At 36.3% G+C, this 20,754-nt stretch overlaps 1 protein-coding gene across 1 annotated transcript; it reads right to left on the reverse strand.

Moving 5' to 3' along the window:
- Window positions 1–12,524: 12,524 nt before the first annotated feature.
- LOC142168131 (putative mitochondrial protein AtMg00240) lies at window positions 12,525–13,178 on the reverse strand. The gene is made up of 2 exons (XM_075228791.1): window positions 13,067–13,178; window positions 12,525–12,853 (listed from the first exon to the last, which is right to left on the reverse strand). Exons 1-2 carry the CDS (start codon window positions 13,176–13,178, stop codon window positions 12,525–12,527), a joined length of 441 nt encoding a protein of 146 aa, XP_075084892.1.
- Window positions 13,179–20,754: the final 7,576 nt, after the last annotated feature.

A 20,754-nucleotide genomic window follows, 5' to 3' on the forward strand; every position in this document is an offset into this window, starting at 1 on the left:
TTTTATAAAATATTAAAAATTAAATACCTATGGGGCTTACGCCCCATGCCTCGGGGCTTACGCCTCGTTGAGGCATATGTAAAACGCCTCACCTTACGCCCCATGCCTTTTAAAACACTGACTTGAACCTTACTCAAGTATTGTTGCATGCGTTCCTCCTTGGTGTCAAAAATTCCGTAAACCTATTTCACTACCAGCTGGGAGTCGCACTTTATCTTGATCACCTCGGAGCCAAGTACCCGAGCTAATTCAAGTCCTTCAACCAAAGCCTTGTACTCGTCTTTATTGTTAGTTAAGGGCACAGTTCTAATGGTTTGTCTCGTGATTTCTCTCGAAGGAGTTATTAAAACTATCCCAAGACCGGACCCTTTTACATTAGAAGCTACATCTATAAATAAGGTCCAAACACTCGATACCGTCCCTTATACCAACACTGCTTCTTTAGCAACTAAAGGCATTAATCTCGGACTACAGACAGCCACGAAGTCGGCCAAAACTTGTGACTTAATCGCAATCATGGGCTTGTATTCAATGTCGAATCCACTTTCTTTGTATGCCCATTTAGCCTAACGACTCAATAATTTAGGCTTATGAAGGACATTCCTCAAGGGAAAGGTAGTCACAACCGCTATAGGATGACACTGAAAATAAGGCCTAAGCTTTTGAGAGGCGACTACGAGAGCTAGGGTCAATTTTTCAAGGTGTGGATAACGTTTCAAGGTGTGGATAACATGTCTCCGCTCCTGATAAAATTTTACTAACATAATACACAAGAAATTGTGTACCTTCTTCTTCTTGGGCCATAAAGGCACTTATCACTACTTCCAAAACCGCCAGATAGATTAATAATTTCTCACATTCCTTCGGTTTCGACAACAAAGGAGGACTAGATAGGTACCTTTTCAGGTCTTTCAATGCTTGCTAGCATTCCCGAGTCCACAAAAAATCATTCTTCTTTTTCAAAAGAGAAAAGAAATTATGGAATTTCTCTGAAGACCTCGAGATAATGCTTAGGTCCTCCGCCTGCCGGTCAACCTCTGTACTTACTTCACACTTGCCAGCTAGTCCGGGATATCCTCAATGGCTTTGATCTTATCAGGGTTTACTTTGAATCCTCTTTGAGAGACCAAAAACCTCAGGAACTTACTGGAACCAACTCCAAAGCCATATTTCTCCGGGTTGAGCTTCATGTTGTATTTTCTCAAAATGTCAAACGTTTCTTGGAGATGATTCAAATGATCCCCTGCATTAAGAGACTTAACCAATATGTCGTCAATATAAACCTCCATTGTTTTACCAATTTGTTGCTCAAACATTTTATTAACAAGCCTTTGGTAAGTGCCTCCGATATTCTTAAGCCCGAAAGGCATCACATTATAGCAGTATGTACCAAAATTCATGATAAATGAGGTATTTTCTTGATCCTCCAGGTGTATCCTAATTTGATTATACTCGGAATAAGCATCAAGAAAACTCATTAACTCATGCCTAGTCGTAGCATTAATCATTTGATCAATGTTTGGTAACGGAAAAGAGTCTTTAGGGCATGCCTTATTTAAATCTTTATAATCTACACATATTCTAAATTTATTATTCTTCTTAGGTACAACTACTATATTAGCTAGCCAATCGGGGTAATATACCACTCGATTTAATCCTATATTTAACAACCGAGTTACCTCTTCTTTGACAAACCTGTTTCTGACCTCCGCTATATGTCGTTTCTTCTGCCTTACCGAAGCGAATTTGGGATCCAAACACAACTTGTGGATAGCCACTTCTAATGGAATACATGTCATATCTGAATGCAACCATGCAAAACAATCGACGTTAGCTTTTTGAAAATCAATAATTTTAACCTCAGTTCGGGACTCAACCCCGTTCCTAAGTGAAATTTTCTTTCTATAAACTCCATGAACAAGGCCACTTGTTCCAGCTCTTCGACGGTTGATTTGGTTTCATTTTTTTCCTCCGGCACCTGAAAAGACATTGGTACTTGATAAAATTTCGATGACTCCTCTTATTTATTATCTTCAATCGAAGAGGAAGAAGGCATCAGCTCATATAATTGCTATTTTCTCGTTTCTTTTCCCTTGCTACTCGACAAGGTAACTGCATTCATCTCCTTGCGACTTGTTGATCTCCTCTGATCTGCTTGATCTTTTTCGGTGTGGGCAATTTTAACAGCTGATGATATGTTAACGGCACATCCTTTATTTCATGTATCCAAGGCCTTCTAAGGATCACGTTGTATCCCATGTAACTATCTACCACTTTGAACAGAGTGGTTTTCGTTACGCCTTCGTCATGTGTGGGCAGCAATATCTCACCTCGGGTCGTAACACTTATTAAGTTAAACCCAGCTAAAAGCTTTGTTGTTGGAACTATATTTCTGGTTAACTTTGCTTGCTTCAAAACTCTCCATTCTTCCTGGATCAACTAACACATGTTTAATTTTGAAATCTAACACTTTAAGAGAAATTATTAGAGCGTAGTGTTGCGGTAAGAGAAGTCCATCAGTATCCTTTTCTGTAAATGTGATGTCATCTTCTGAAACTTCTCGGATACTTTTGCTATGATTTACCGATATATTTGTCTTCTTTGCTGCCAAAAATGTAACCCCATTTACTTTGTCTCCACCAAAGATCATGTTTATCATCATGCGAGGTGAACCCCAGCTGGTTTTGATGGTTCTACAACATCTCGATTTTTCCCATAGTTATTCTTGGCCCGATAACTCAAAAACTCTCTTAGGTGACCATTCTTCAACAATGTTGCCACCTCTTCTCGAAGGTGGCAGCAGTCCTTTCAAGCTTGATCCTTCCCTTAAACTCATTACCTTGTTCGACTGATATCCATGGATTCGCGCTCTATTCAGTCGTAACCCTTCTTGTGACCATGCGTCCTATGGATCTCAAACCGTAGATTAGGATCCCTTTGGCTAGGATCCGATCAAATTGGTTTAGGGAACCTATCCTCCTTTATATTCCTCATAACCGACACCAATTTCACAAGGCTGATGCAAAAGTTGTAGTCAGACAATCGGGGATATGTTGAATCTCGGCACCCCGGTGCTTCTTTCTCCTGCAAACCTCTACTACTTCCACCAAGATCCGCCCTTCTATCGGGAGCGAACCTATTTGTTGACTAAAAATCTTTATTTCCTCGCCCATCAGCCCTTTCGTAAGGTTGAAATCGAGTCCTAGAGGATCACCGATCTACATCAAAATCACTTTTGAATTTATCTTGATTCCAATCTCGATCCCGTCCTTTGGAAGACGCAAAATATCCCAGTTGATCATCTTCTATTCTAATCTTTGACTCGTAGCTATTGTGAACATCTGTCCAAGTGGTTGTCTGAAACTCTAACAAGCTTTCCTTCAGTTTCCTGGAGCCATCAGAGCTTAATGGATTGAGACCCTTTGTAAATGCTTCCGCTGCCCACTCATTCGGTATTACTATTAACAACATTCTTTCCTTCTGAAATTGGATCACGAACTCTCGAAATAGTTCGGACTCTCCTTGGGCTATTTTTGTTACACCCCATGTTTTAGTACGTGAGAGTATGTCGTAAGTTAATTGATGTAAGCTTAGAAATGAGATCGTCTTTGAAAGTACATAAAGTAAGTTAATCATGTTACCCTGGAGGTTACAAATCTTTATGATCATGGATAACAAGTACCAAGAGGGTTGAAAGGATTAGAAGCTAAATAAATTGAAGAAAATAAGTTTCGTCGAATGTCGAGAAGTTGGGAATGTTATAGCATATACTTTTGAGGTGATACTAGGGTGCTGAATATGATTAGGAGGTTATGTTATGAGTTATATTAGTCGTATAATAGTCTTGTATTTCATTTTGAAGTCAAGCGAGTTGTGGAACAAAAGTTGGCAAAGGTCATCACAAGTTACATTCATAAATGTGCTAAACATTAGGTCGAATGTAGCTGCACTTTTCTCCCAATATACTTGGAATTACGGGATGATCCACCTACAAAATTGAATATCTATGAGTCTAGTTTCTAACTCATTAAGCCATTCATTTATACAACATCTGAGTAGAGAGATATTCACGTTTTGTGCGACCGCGCAAACAGCTCCCAATGGGACCCACTTAGGCGGTGGACGACCCTTGAACATTTTAAAAGGGTTGGACGGCACATATTTGGTCATTTTAGACCATGGAAAATTCCCAAACTCTCTCAACACTTCCCTAACAGTTCTCGAAGGTTACAAGTCGAATCCACGGTGGTTTTATCTAAACCTAGCCTCAAAAGTTAGCCTAAGTGAAGAAAAGAGCCTCTATGGCGTTGTGATGTATTTAAGGGTGCTTGTAAGCTAAGGGAAGCTTTGGTTTGATTTTTTTCTGATTATTTAAGGTATTTATAACACCCTGTTTCTTGGGCTTAAGCTTATCTATGTGTTGGTTAAGTTATTTGGATGAAGAATTACAAGATAGAACTTGAAGTTGTATAAGAAGTTGTTGTCTCTTGTTGGACTATTTTGGAGTTGTGTATATGACTTCATATGGCTGGAAATCATGGAGAGTAGCTTGGTTATAATGTTCTTATTTTTGTTATGCTTGTCAATATGTTTAGTATGCTGATGATATTGTAAATAGGAGAAGAAGCAACCACACAATACCTAGAAGTTGTCCATGTTGTTGTTATATCTTGTTAGGTTGTTTGATGTTACTTTTATAATGGATATAAGGTTGGAAGGTCATGTAAATATATATGTTTATATGCTGGACCTGTTGATATATATATATATATATATATATATATATATATATATATATATATATATGTTTATATGATGGACATGTTGATGGTGTTGTAAGTACATGGGATATGGGAAAAAGAGTTGGGGTTTGGTTCCAATCCAAGCTTGCCGCTCGTCGTGTTAAATAGTAATTTCGTTAGTGACATTTGTGCACTTGTTGTTGTATAGATTGATTGGTGTTTTTAGGCTGTTGGTTGTGTTGTGGTACTGAAGGTATATAGTTGAAGGTTGTATGTGTTCTTGTTATTTTGATGGACTTGGGGAAAGTAAGGAAAACAGGGGAGATGCTGTCCATTTTAATATAAAATAAGCTTGTCATTCGTTGTACGATAGTTGCATCATTCGTAGCTTAATGATAGTATTATTATCGTTGTTGTAGATTAAAATATGATGACACGAGTTCAACGTGGTCATTGGACAGACTGTGATAAGGTATGTTAAGGCTATCCCTTCTTTCCTTTTGGCATGATCCATATAATACAAACGAAATGAGCAAACGCGAAACTTTCATAAATGACTCTATTCTTAGAAGTTGAGGGGTGCCTATGTTCTTGATTCCCTATGTGTCCTATTATTACATCGTCTATTCATGTGTCTCAAAAAATACGTAAGTTGATAAAGTTTATTTCATGATATTAGCTTAAGGCATACTGATCTTATGACATTCCGAGAGATCTTATCGATTTTCTTCCTTATGCATTGCATTCATTTATACATGTACATTGACCCATGACCAAATGGCGTTATGTACGGGTATATTATATGTATATGGGGTATGGGAAATGGTTACGGTATTATATACACACCACCACCTAATCAGTTGGTATACATTCATGATTTTGCCCACTAAGGCCGATATGATATGATGGGATGCCCTTAGAGGCTTGATAATGTTATGTACGCATATACCTATGCATGATATGATATTTATACACATTTGCATGACACTATAAAGGTTTCATGATCCACTGAGCTATTCAGACTTACAGGTTGAGTGCTTTACTCCATGTTTCTTTCATGTCTTTTATATACTGCTTTTCATGCCTTACATACTCGGTACTTTATTTGTACTAATGTCCCTTTTACCTGGGGACACTGCGTTTCATGCCCGCAGGTCCCGATAGATAGGTTGACAGTCCTCCTTGTAGGCTATCAGCTCAGCGGAAGGTATTGGTGTACTCCACTTGCTCCGGAGTTGCCTATTTGGTCAGTATGCTTTGGACATGTATTAATTGGTATGGTGGGGCCCTGTCCCGGTCTTTATGATGTTTATGTACTCTAAGACGCTTGTATACAGATGTCATGTATATGGATGATTGTATAGCCTTGTCGGCCTATGTTTTGAGTTTACAAATGACAATTTCGGTCTTATAGGCCTGTATGTCACATGTATAAGTTTGTATACCATGTTAGGTCATCCTATGTCAAGTATTCTCTTATATTTAATTTTGGTTATCTCATGATGGCCTTTCCAGCTCATTTACTCATGATAGTATGATAAGAAGGATACGTTACGTTGGTACTCGATGAAGTTAGGCACCGGGTGCCCGTTGCAGCCCTACGGTTTGGGTCGTGACAATTTTAAATATGTCCGCCTTCCTTGCTTGAACCTTTATTGCTCCAGCATAAGTTTTAATAAAAGTATTTGTAGGAATTTCAAAAGAATCAATGGAATGCTCAAGAAAAAGAGAATACCAAGTTAAAGCACCCTTCGTCAGGGTTTAGCCAAATTTCTTTAACAAGACAGATTGGATCTCGTGTTGGGCCAAGTCATTTTCCTTCATAGCCGTAGTATAGGTCGTGATATGCTCATGTGGATTCGAAGTCCCATCATACTTCAGAATATCCAGCATCTTAAACCTTTTCGGAATCAACTCTGGGGCCGCACTTAGTTTAAACAACAATTGCGTATACATTTTGGAATCTAGTCCCTTTAACACTAGTGGCTCTCCCGGGATATTATCCATCCGAGCATGGAATTCCTAAGAATTTTGATCCATTCGTTCATTCATTTCCTCATGAATCTCATGAGCTCGGTTTTGAAAGGGTCATGCGCGTTGTTGACGTTCCCAAATCCACTACCGGTACCTCCTGCCTCGTTAAAATCGAACTCCTCCCTTGGAGCGTTGTTATCGGTTCTTTGAACTGTTTTATTTGCATAGACGCTGGAAGGAATCCGAGCTCCTCCATTAGAATTATTGGAAGCAATCGATAGCGCATGCTTCAATTCTCTCATCACCTGGTCTTATCTTGAGAAGTTATCCATAATTTTCCTTTGTTGCTCTCTCAAGATTTTGACCATTTCAACAATGTGTTCGTCATCCGCATCATCAGGGGTTAGACTCCTCACATGTCGAGGATTTTTTCCTTCACGAACTGGAGTTGTTTCATCTCCGTCATTGCGGGTTTAGCTAGTTGAATCATCACGTTGGAACATATCCTTACGTTCGTTGTGTGCTCCAACATTATAGAAATTATTGGCATCGTTAGCTGTCATATCTGATTTTTCTTTTGCTAAGAAAGGAATCAAAATTCGTTAGTAAAAAATGAGTGGATCAAAGCAATTACACAATCGTCTAGGGCGCTAGACTGTTTACCCATAAAACGGTACAGTTGAATTTATAACGTGGTTTATAAACACGTGAATTAACTTAATCCAAAAATATAAAATAAATAAGAACAAAGTCAATAATATAAAAATAACTTAAAGAAATACAAGCATGGCTGAATGATGAGCTTATTCGGAAGTAATAATATGAACAATTTTAAGAACAAGAACAATAGAGAGATTTTATAGTATGAGAGAAAATTATAGCCTCTGAATACAGATAATTTTTCGTGTCCTACAATGGATACTAATTATCCTATTTATAGCTTTATTGAGGGAGACAAGATCCCAAATCAAGTTCCTCTTGAACGAGAATAAAATCACCATTGATGGTGGCATAACAGTTGGTTATTAATACAGAGATTCTTTGTAATGGTTGCTCATTGAATGTTGTCCGATATCATCCCTTCAAATCTTTGTTATCGGTTCTCATGCCTTCGGAATTCATACAGCACCAATCACATATTTGTATCCAGTGCCAACTATTTGCTGACTCACATATTACATGTCTTCAGTTCCATAGGTCATCTCTTCATTTGTCCAACTGTCGCTAACCAATTTTACCCCATACAAATACTCGTTCTTAGAAGCTCTTATCACACTCATTTTAGCCATATGATAACAATTTCTTTGTTTGTACTTAGCCAATATATTCACATAACTTACCATATGAAAAGAACTAATAATTCAAACCATTCTTAATAAATCATTTCCTCAGTTGTAAACCAGAATATTATTGAATTTAGTGAAGTAATGAGTGATATTTTATTTTTAAAATTGAATTTAAGTTATATATACTTAGATATTGTAGAAACAATTGCTCTATACATGTCATATAACCTATTGTAACATGTTATTTTTTCTAAAACTATCGCATTATATGCCTTGTTAATTACCTTCTTAATGTTAAATTGAATATTTAAATTTCATGGCACAACTTTTACAATGCAAGTCAAGCTTTAAGACAATTGTGTGGTAGGGCTATCATTCTTTATTTTTCAAGGAAGTTACTACCAAACTCGTTCTCCTCAGAATCATTCTTCTTTTCTCCTCCTTATTTGCTTTTGCTTCTTTTGTTTGTTTTTCTAAAACCAAAAGGAAAAGAATAAATCTTTGAGTATTATGAACAAAATAAAAATAAACTAAAATTTTGAGAAAGAGTTCAGAAAGTGTTGGAGATAGTATTGAGTTCTAGAACCTTCAGTCGATTAAGAAGATAGAAAGGAGAAGGAGAAGAGGAAGATGAACTTCTGCAGAGAATCAACTCATATTCTATTTCATTGAAATGAATTGTATTTTCTACATGTGTACAGTATATGTCACGACCCAAAAACTGTCTAGTCGTGATGGCACCTAACCCAACCCGCTAGGTAAGCCAATTAACCACTAACCAATTCCAATAACAATTAATAAAGCAATCTAAGTAAAGAAATATCTTAATCTTATACATTCCCCAAGAACTGGTAGTACAAATCATGAGCTTCTAAGAATAGAATTTACAAAACTTGTATGAAATGATACATCATCTGTTTGAAATGTACATGAACAGATTGTTATAAATCTAAGGCTACCATGAACAAGGGGTAGCTACAACCGGAACACATGTACATCTTCAAATCCGGCAACCATCGAGCATAGCAACAACAGCAGCCAACATCTGCACGCAATGTGCAGAAGTGTAGTATCAGTACAACCGACCCCATGTATTGAGTAAGTAGCAAACCTAGCCTTAGGTTAAAAGTAGTGACGAGCTTTTACCAAGGTCGGGTCCAAACCAATAGTCCACAACAGTCCATAATAACGTAAAGTAAGTAATACAAGTAGTAACTCAGAGATAAAATGCTCAACTAAATCATTATTTCTAAAAATAGTTCTTCCTCAACTAAATCATTATTTCTAAAAATAGTTCTTCCTTTCAAGCACATTAGTGAAAACCCAAATTGTTTACCGAAGTTGCCAAAAATATGAATAAGTTTGAAAACAATAATTTTTCCCAAAAATCCTTTCCAAAATAAGTAAGATGTTTCATTTCATTTCCAGATAACCAGTGTAAAACAAATGCATCACTATGCCCAGCTGTCAACATGTGTGAGAAATCATGAATGATGTGATACCGTACAACATGAGGAAAATACATCTCTATGCATATATGTCATGTGTGCATGTCAATGCAATGTATCTCAGAGATGAACTCATGTACTCACACTCTCAGAGTACTCAATCTCACTGCTTCTTACTTTTCACTCATCATGCTCAACCACTCGGTACTGTATATGGCCCACACGGCCCAGGGAAATCCATCCTGGAACAAATATAACACTGACTATAAGTCATCCAGTACCGAGGAAAAAGGGCAATCCAACCCTGTGGAGAAATCCATCTCCAGGTAGTAAGTACTTTGGACAAATCTATGTCCAGGGAAATCCATCCCTCAATAGTATCATCCACGCTCACTGGGGTGTACAGACTCCGGAGTGGCTCCTTCAGCCCAAGTGCTATAATCTGCACAGATAACTCATGTGCTATAATAAAGCCTATAAGGCCTGCTGCAAGCAGGCAACCCCGATCCACATAATAATCATCACAATTAGGCCCTCGGCCTCACTCAGTCATCAATCTCTCCAGTCTCTCTCTCATGGGCTCACAATGTCATGAAAATAGCCAAAATAATGATGATATGATATATCAATAAATAATAACAGAGACTGAGATATGATATGTAATGACATGAATATGACTGAGTATGAATTTTCAAGTTAAAATAAATAATTCACAGCAATATGACCTTTGTGGGTCCCAATAATACTGGCACATAGCCTCAACATAATTTTTAATATGATTCTCAGCTCAATTTCTTTAACACATAAAGCTGCATGGAAAATGCCAAGATTATTTGACTACAAAATTTCACTTAAATAATTATGTCGTAATTTCTATAGTGCACGCCCGCACGCCCGTCACCTACCATGTGCGACACCTCCCAACTATTCACATAATACATATATTCAGGGTTTATACCCTCAGCTCCAAGATTAGAAGAGTTACTTACCTCGAACAAGACGAATCCAAAGTCGAGCAAGCTAAATAATGCTCCAGAAATCCCATTCTGCGCGTATCAACTTCTGAACGGCTCGTATCTAGCCACAATAAATTTGATTCAATCCACACAATTATAAAAATTAAGTCCATATCAGAAATACTAATATTTTCCCACAAAATCCTAAATTACACTCCAAAAATCGCCCGTAGGGGCCACGTCTCGGAATCCGACGAAACTCAAAAAATCTGACAACCCATCTAATTACAAGTTCAACCATACTAATTTCACTCAATTCCGACTCCAAATCGATGTTCAAATCTCAAAAATTTGTATTATAAACTTTAGGCCAACAACCCCAATTTTCTCTTTAAATTAATCAACTAATTGCTAAAATGAAGATAGATTCATGGAATATAATCACAAGAGAGTCAAGAACACTTACCCCAAGTTGTGTGAAAACATTCCTCTCCAAAATCGCCCAAACCGAGCTCCAAAATTCGAAAATGGTGAAAAATCACGAACCCTCGAACTTAAAGGATTCTGCCCAGGCTTTTCGCTTCTACGAAATTTGGATCACATCTGTGCCTATCGCAGGTGCGGAAAACCCATCGCACCTGCGGCTCAACCTCGCTTATGCGCCCATCAGCCTATTTCTGCGACCATCGCAGGTGCGGGAATGTCTTCGCACCTGCGACCTCTGCCCAGCCCTTCCTTGGTCGCTTCTGCTATTTATTCTGCGCTTCTGCGTGTGCGCACCTACGATGCCCACTCCGCAGGTGCGGTTGTACCAGTAGCAGCAGCACTTCAGCTGCTTCATCAACTAAAAATCAAGTCTGTTAACCACCCGAAATCAACCCGAGGCCCCCAGGACCTCAACCAAACATACCAACAAGTCTTATAACATCATACAAACTTAGTCGAATCTTCAAATCACCTCCAACAATATCGAAAATACGAATTACACACGGATTCAAGCCTAAGAAACTTCGAAATTCCCAAATTCTACAAACGATGCCGAAACCTGTCAAATCACGTCCGATTGACTTCAAATTTTGCACACAAGTCACATTTCACATTACGAGCCTATTTCAATTTTCAGAATCGGATTCCGATCCCGATATTAAAAAGTCAACTCCCCAGTCAAACTTTTCAAAAATATTTAACTTTCGTCATTTCAAGCTTAATTCCACTATGGACCTCCAAATAATTTTTTGGACATGCTCCTAAATCCAAAATCACCATACGGGACTATTGGAGTCATCAGAATTCAAATCCGAGGTCGTCTACACATAAGTCAATATCCGATCGACTTTTCTAACTTAAGTTTTCCATTATGAGACTAAGTGTCTCAATTCATTTTGAAATCCTTTCGGACCCAAACTACCTAATCTGATAGGTCATAATACAGCTATAAAGCGAAAATAGAGCAGTAAATGGGGAAACGGGGTTGTAATACTCAAAACGACCGGCCAGGTTATTACACTATCAGTATATATATATATATATATATATATATATATATAATATATATATATATATATATATATATATATACAACTGCATCTTGCTAACCTCCACTACCTCCTCTATTAACTTAGCTGGTGACAGTTGTCACCTACTAACAGACTTAACTAACTAACTGACTTTAACCACCTAAGTTATTAACAGTCTATTAGCAGTGTCTACTACTCTATACTTCAATACTCTCCCTCAAGCTGATGGTTGAAACACATCCTTCAACCCCAGCTTGGATAGTAGATAGTCATGTTATGGCTTTCCCATGCTTTTAGTGAGAAGATCAGCATGCTGCTCTTTTGTAGGAATATGATGTGTCTTCACTGCTCCTTGAATAATTTTTTCCCTGACAAAATGACAATCTATATTAATATGTTTGGCGCGTTCATGAAAGATGGGATTGGCTGCAATCTGAATAGCAGCTTTACTGTCATAATGTAGATCAATAGGCAGTTGAATTTCGACTCCTAGCTCCTTGTATAGGCATGTCAGCCAGGTTAATTCAGCCACTGCTGAAGCCATACTTTTGAACTCTGCTTTTGCAGAGCTTCTTGCTACAATGTCCTGCTTCTTTGACTTTTATGAGATTAAGGCACTTCCAAGCTTTACTAGGTAACCTGTAACATATTTCCTCGACTGCAAGCAACCTTCCCAATCTGAGTAGAAAAAAGCTTCAAGTTTCCCAGATCCTTCAGAGGTCATTAGTAGGCCCAAACCAAGTGTACTTTTGATGTACCTTACCACTCTTAGTACAACTTCCAAATGAGATTGCTTGGGTTTATGCATAATCTGGCTGAGTACTTGAACAGCAAAAGCAATGTCTACCCTTGTCATAGTTAGATATAGAAGCCTTCCTATTAGCCTTTGATGTTGGCTAGCATCAGTCAGTAGGTTATCATTTTCTGTATCTGTATGTTGAGTTTCTATTTTAGATTGATTGTTGATGAAAGCATCATAATCAGCAGATGTAAGTTTCTGATTAGGCTCCAATGGAGAACCAGAGGTTTAGCTCCTCCAAGCCCCATCTCAGCAATCAATTCCAAAAGCATACTTCCTTTGATTCATGAAAATTCCCTCCCTCGATCTAGAAAACTCAATGCCCAAGAAGAACTTGAGCTCACCAAGATCCTTCATATTGAATTTGAGTTGCAGATCACTTCTTGTTTGTAAGATCAACTGAGGACAGTTGCCTGAAATCAAGAGATCATCTACATAAACTAAGACAAGAACCATCTTAATTTGCACCTTCTTAGTGAAGAGAGAATAATCAAAATGACTCTAGGTGAAGCCAAGTTGCAGTAAAGCATCAGTCGGCTTTTTGTTCCACTACCTTGGTGCTTGTTTGAGGCTATACAAAAACTTATGGAGTCTGCAGACTTTTCCAGATCCTCCCTGACTAGAGAACCCCTATGGAATTGCCATGTAGACTTCTTCAAACAAATTCCTTTGAAGGAAGGCATTGTGCACATCCATTTGAAAGATTTGCCAATGCCTAGTTGCAGCTACTGCTATCACAGATATGATTGTGACCATCTTGACCACAGGAGAGAAGGTCTCTGTATAGTCCATACCTTTTTGCTGGCTATAATATTTAGCCATTAGTCTGGCTTTGTATCTCTCAACTACACCTGAAGCTGTATATTTAACCTTGAACACCCATTTGCACCCAATGGGAACCTTGCCATCGGGAAGATCAACAATGCTCCTAGTGTTGTTCTCTTCTAAGGCTGTGATTTCAGACTTCATAGCTGCAATCCACTTGGGATTCTTAATTGCCTCTTTGTAAGTCTTTGGCTCAATAATAGTTGAGTAGGCAGAGAGAGTAGAGATGTAGGAAGAAGAGATATTAGCATAGCTCACATAGGTGGATAAAGGATAACAACAGTTTAGATTTCCCTTGAGACTGAATTACATAGTCCTTCATCCATAATGGTGGTTTAGATACCCTTTGAGATATTTTGCTGGGCTCAGGTGCTTCAGAAAATAATATATATGGTGAGGTGTCAACAGGCAGTTCTTCAAGTAGAGTATTGGAATGTGCATCAGTAGCCAGATTTGGATTCCCAGCTGAGGTTAAGGTATCAGTAGAATGCTCAGAAGAGATGGTAGAAGGAGAAGACATAGTATCATCCTTAAGAGATACTGTCACTCTCTTGTCAGAGACACTATTAGGTGAGAATTCTAGGATATGAAATAGAGAGGAAATAGGTAGGTCAGTATGTTTAAAGGGGTAGACATCCTCTTTAAACACCACATATCTACTCACAATAACACCCTGGAAGCCAATGTATACATCTTGTAGCCTTTTTGAACCATTAAATAACCAAGGAAGACTGCTGGAACAACTCTAGGAGCAAATTTATCTGTTTTCCTCACCTCTAACACATAACCTAGGCATCCAAAGACTCTTAAGTGAGCAAGAGAGGCAGGAAAACCATGCAGGATTTCATAAGGAGTCCTACCTTTGAGAGTTGAAGCAGGCAACCTGTTTATAACATACACTATAGCATAAACACACTCTCCCCAAAACCTGAGAGGAATTGAGGCCTGAAACCTGAGTGCTCTGGCTACATTGAGTATGTGTCTATGCCTTCTTTTAGCCACACCATTTTGTCGTGGAGTGTAAACACATGAGCTTTGATGAATGATGCCTAGTGATTGAAGTAGATCTGTCATCTGAGTATTGAAGAACTCACAACTATTATCTATCCTTAGAATCTTAACAGTTGAATAATAGATATTTTGCACCATTAAGAAGAAATTCCTAAGAACAACAATTGTCTCAGATTTTGAGGGTAAGAGAAAGATCTAGGTGAATCTGGAATAATCATCAACTAATGTTAAGAAGTAACTTTTCCCATCATAGGTAGAAACTCTATAGGGACCCCACATATCACCATGAATAATATCAAAATTGGAATGAGCAATTGAGGTACTTACAGAAAATGGTAGCCTTGTTTGCTTAGCCAAAGGACAAACAGTACAATGCTTTTCAGTATCCTCAAAATGCATAGATTGAAAATCACTTACTATCTTAAGTACAGCCAAAGGTACATGACCTTGTCTCCTATGCCACAAGGCTACATTTATTGTGTTATTCTCTGTGGTATTTACAGTAAGAGACCTTGGATTTGAGCTTGCACTTCCTGTAGCAGGTGCACCATTAATTGACTTTATTACACTTTTAGAGGTGAGTACATATAATCTATTATCTTCTCTACCAATCTCTTTTACCTGTCCATTGAAGAGATCCTAAAAGATACAAAAGTCAGGATAGAACAAAGCTACACACCTTAACTCCTTTGTAATTTTTGAGACGGATAAGAGATTATATCTTAACTCAGGAATGTGCATCACATTAGTTATCTTGTGACCAGAAAATATATATGTGGAACCTATGTGTCTCACTATGGCAAAATCTCTTGTAGGTAGACAGATTTTCCCTTCTTTAGAATTTCCCAAGGTTTTTAAGTCAAACAGCATGTCAAGTCTATGTACCATATGATTGAAAGCTCTAGTGTCTTCTACTTAGGTTTTATCTATAGGGACAGTTACACTATGTGACATACCTGCTGCCATAGCAAAACCACTGTTCTCATTTTTTTTTCCCACCATTTGCATGATCTGATTGTATTGCTCCTGTGTAAACTGAGGAATTCTTCCTATTGCAGCTTGAGCAGACTGATTGTTAGTAGAGTTGGACACTTGTGAGGAGACTGATGGATTTCCAAAAGTTGTTGCAAGGTTAATTGGAGTCCCATATGTTCCTCTAGTAGGATTGTTAGAGAACTGATTTTCTCCAGCATATGAAGCTGAATTTGCTGAGGAGAATTTTTTCTTAGGCTTGAAATCTGATGGATAGCCATAGATCGTATAGCATGTCTCCCTAGTGTGACCTTTGAAGTTACAGTAGTCACAATATAGCTGGTTCTTTCTCTGTTTGAAGTTTTTGTTAGAGTATGGGATTCACTTGTTACTGAATAAGGCTGGATTAGGATTCAGAGGACCAGGAGGATAGAAACCAAATTTGCTGGTGAATTGAGTTTGATTGGGATGGCCTTTGTTGGTGAATGGAGCAGTTTCTTCATGAACTTCAGATACATTTGTGGTATGATTAGCTAAAGATCTTCTACTTTCTTCTGAGATTATTATAGAGTAGGCTTTGTTTATGGAAGGAATAGGAGACATATTCAAAATTCGATTGCTAGACTGTGCATATGACTCGTTTAGTCCCATTAAAAACTGCAACATTCTCTGATATTCAAAGTACTCCACATATTTTTTAGATTCTTCATAGCCACACCCAGGGCAAGGTATAAGTGCATCAAATTCAGTCCACAATTGCTTCAGTTTTGCAAAATAAGAAGATGCTGATGAAATACCATGTGATAGGGTGGCAATCTGCTTGTGCAAGTACAGGACTCTCGAGCCATTCACCTTCTCAAAGTTTTCTCTGAGATCACTCCACACTTTGTGAGCACTTGTGGCATACACCATTCCCCTCAACAATTCAGTGCTTACAGAGTTCATTATCCATGAAAGTACTATGGTATTACACTTCTCCCATAATTCATGAAGGGAGGCATCAAATTTCTTCTTAGAATACCCTCCATCTATAAAACCTAATTTACTTTTTCCTAGCAAACTAACATGCATAGAACTACTCCATAGAGCATAGTTTTCATGTTCAGTTAGCTTAATTGAGATTAATGAGCTACCTGGAGTATCAAAAGGTTGAAGAAATAACGGATGATGTTGATCTATGACTGTAGTACCAACACGAGTTGGATCTGTTACTAGAATTGTAGTACCAGATCAAAATTGACTCGCATTAGCAGAGATATCCTCAACTCCTGTGCCTGTACTAGTACCATCAACTCCGACCGTCATTGATGACCAGAAACCAGAGCCCAAACTAGTGAAAAAAAGTTTCTAATTACTCAACGACGATTCAACCACAAATTGAGGTGAATCGAAGCAATTGCATGTACGAGAAGAAGGCCTAGAAACATAAATCAATTAGAGTGATCTGCTTGAATCGATCGTCTTCATACGCTCTGATGCCATGTTGAGTTCTAGAACCTTCAGTCAATTAAGAAGATAGAAAGGAGAAGGAGAAGAGGAAGATGAACTTCTGCAGAGAATCAACTCATATTCTATTTCATTGAAATGAATTGTATTTTCTACTGAGTCTTGTATCAATATATATATATATATATATATATATATATATATATATATACACGAGCAAAGAATCTTACTAACCTCCACTACCTCCTCTATTAACTCTATTAACTTAGTTGGTGACAGTTGTCACCTACTAAGAGACTTAACTAACTAACTGACTTTAATCACCTATCAAAATATGAGGAGCCGTGTCTAATACTTTATACTTCAACACATAAATATGTTATAAATGTATTTAAAGAGGTATGAGTATTAGAAGAGAAGCACATTGAGACAAAGAAAAAAAATCTAAATTAAATTGAAGAAAAGATATAGTCGTGAACCTAAGAGTAAAAGTAGAAAAGATTTTTTTGCATTTACCTTAGCTTGTTCAGAAAAAAAAAAAAAAAGAGAATAAAATTTTAGCCATTTTTTGGTGGTGTTCTTCTTCTGCACTCTATAGCCCGAGAACTGAAAAGCTTTGCAATTTCGCAAATCGGGGTTTCAAATTAAACCTCCACACATCTCACTCATCATCATTCAGGATAAGAATTATGGTTAAGACTGAATTAGCGATGGCTAATCAGTGAACATAGTCGCCACTTGGCCGACCCACCACACAGACTCTCCCTCCTCCTCGCTGCCAACTACTAATAATACTAATATTGTTTGGTCTTTCAAGAAAAAGAGAACCAAAGACAAGAAACAGAAAGGATAAAGACAAAAGTCAGTGTTTGTAACGCATCTTCTTAGTAAATGTCAACAGTTTGTTTTGAAATGGAGCCTCTCTTTCTCTAGATTGTATATGTTATCTAAAGATTTTGCACAAACGTCCCCTTATAATACTGAAAACTACACAAACATCCCTACATGTTTAGATAACATTAGCTTGCAAAGGGTGCTTTTACCATGACTAGGACTCATAATTAAGTCATAACTAAGAATTAGCAGTAACTAAAAGAAAATAGGGACATCATGTCTGTTAATTTACAATCATCCTTGGTTGTGGATTAGATCTTTAAAGTGAGAGTGGGTGCTTTAAAGCCCTCCTTCCGGGAGGTTTTAAAAATAAAATAAACAATTTGCACTTGTTTTTTTATTATATAGGGAAAGTTTCCGATATTTTCCATACTATGCGGGACGTTTTCTGTACACACACGTGTATATGTATTTATAATTGTTTTCCTTTTATTTCTTTGAACATATAGGCGTATCTACCTTGTCCCAAGGGTGTCTCATTACACGGTTTCGTTGAAACGTTTTGTAAGATATGTATATATAGATAACTAGTATTTATGAACGCATGTTGCACGTTAATAATGGCACGTGATGATTTAAATATTTATATGAAGGAACAATAAAATTTAATTAATGACAGAAATTTTATGTATAATAATATAACAATCATCCAAATGCCGAAAAATATTATTACATTAGCATAATACATGAATTTAAAATAAAAGGACATCATCAATACTTATACAAATGATCAATTTTGTCATATTAGTTAAATAATTATGTATAATAGTTTAAAAGTATTTAATGTGATGGTATCTTAACGAACCCTTCTTTGTGAACAATATTTTTTTGTGTATGTTTACTCCTAATGCTTTGGTTGCTCTGCCTTAATCAGAACTCTTGTTGTCGATCTTGATATCCCTATTGAGAGTGCAATATACAGTTGTTCGTGCAAGAAAATATATTGCGATAAATATAGTCCAATATTTAGTATGTTTGTCCTTGTCCTTTATTTATTGTATTTGCAAAATATTAACATACTAAAAATTATTTTTACATAAATTTATTAAGATATTTCTTAGTTTTAAAAGACGAAAGTTGAATTGCAGGATAAGAATATACTTAGAAGTACATTGACCCGTATCATAATTTTTGCATGTATGACGTTATTGTCAAAAATTTTATATACCATTTGTGTGCTATTAAATAAGTTATTCGGCGTATCTAAGTTTTTCAGTAGCATGAAGGACATATTTGTTTTTCAAAATCAACCTATATACAATGGAAGATCAATTTTAACTTAGTCTATTATATATATTGCACCACTAATATACTTAAGAAATAATAAACTTGACAACAAACATGTATGGTAGAAGGCCATTTGGTATTAAAGTATTTAAGTATTCTTCTTGGTAGTAATTATTAGTATCATTTTATGCTGAGTCAAAAATAAAAAAATATTTTATTTTTATTATAAAATTTTGCAATAAACCTCTTATTTAGTTGATCAACATATTCATTTCTGCTAGCTAAGATATCTTTTTAATTCTATCATGCGATTTGCACAAATTGCGTTTTAATCTAATGATAGAAATATTTCTCAAATGCACTACTATTACCATTGGGATTGATAACTAAGTGTTTAGGAAGAACCACATCATCTTTTATTGGATGCTCTTCTTCGTTTCCGACACGAAGCAAGAAGGCACTGAATACTGAATCTGTTCTTACTTTATATTTCTTGTCAGTTGAATCTTTTTCATTTGAGGCCAAAAGTATAACTTTGGCAAGCTAGCTTTTACAGTCTCTGCTTTTGTCAATTTTGGAACTACTGGTAGTACTTGACATAAATTACCTTCCAAACTATTAATGTTTCACAAAACGGTTTATTAATATCCAATATATCTTTTGAACTCCGGGCAATTATTTCGATCGTTTGATATTTAGCCATAAGTGCTTTATCCCATATTATCATTTTTGCTTTCCTTATAAATTTAGCACAATTTCTCTGCTTTGATATATTTATGATGGTTATTTAAATTGTTTGAAGAGGTATATCAAATATAAAGTGGATGGCCTCATAATAAAATCGTTGTTGGAACACCACTTGCTATTATTCCTAACAATGCCATGCCTCTTGATATGATATTTGCAAGTAATGCATGACATAGAAATATTATTTCGATTTCACCGGAGGTATCTACAAAGAATAATCTCACTATAGCAGGGTCGACTCTTTATAATATAGTCTTGAAAGCTTGTTCTTGTTTAGGATTTAGTTTTGATTGTTCTTCCTCAGACACTTGTATAACATTTTGATTCTTAATAATATACTAACCTTTTTACTTTGTGTTCTAACGCTCTTTTATGGAATAAATTTATATACCTTAAGATTTTATTTTAACTTGAATAAGAATTTTACTCATATGATGAATTTAAAAAATAACTGAATTGGATTTTATTGTTAAATAATTAATTAAAAGATTTAATTATTTAGTTTTAACATAAAAAATAATTTATTCTATGTTGATTCAGATCTTAATATTAGTTCATCTCTTGTTTTGAATATTTATTCTTAATTATAATTTTATCTACCATAAATTTTATTTTCAAAGAGTAAAAGATTGATATGGTATTTCACTTTTAGATCTTTATGTCTGTAGAATTATTAGTGGTATTGACTCTTACCAACCATTTTTTTCTCTTTCTCACACATTTATATTCGTAAATATTTTCTTAGTTGTTGTTTAATAATTGGGTATTTTTTAATATTACACGAAAAATTGATTAAAAAAATATTATTTGAGTAGGAAGATAGTTCAAATATAATATAAAATATATTATCGTAGGGGTATTTTTTTTTCAATTTAAACTCTTTATGCAGACCATTTAATATTATTTTTAT

The sequence above is a fragment of the Nicotiana tabacum genome, chromosome 13 (assembly GCF_000715075.1).
Source record: "Nicotiana tabacum cultivar K326 chromosome 13, ASM71507v2, whole genome shotgun sequence".
Lineage (NCBI taxonomy): Eukaryota > Viridiplantae > Streptophyta > Magnoliopsida > Solanales > Solanaceae > Nicotiana > Nicotiana tabacum.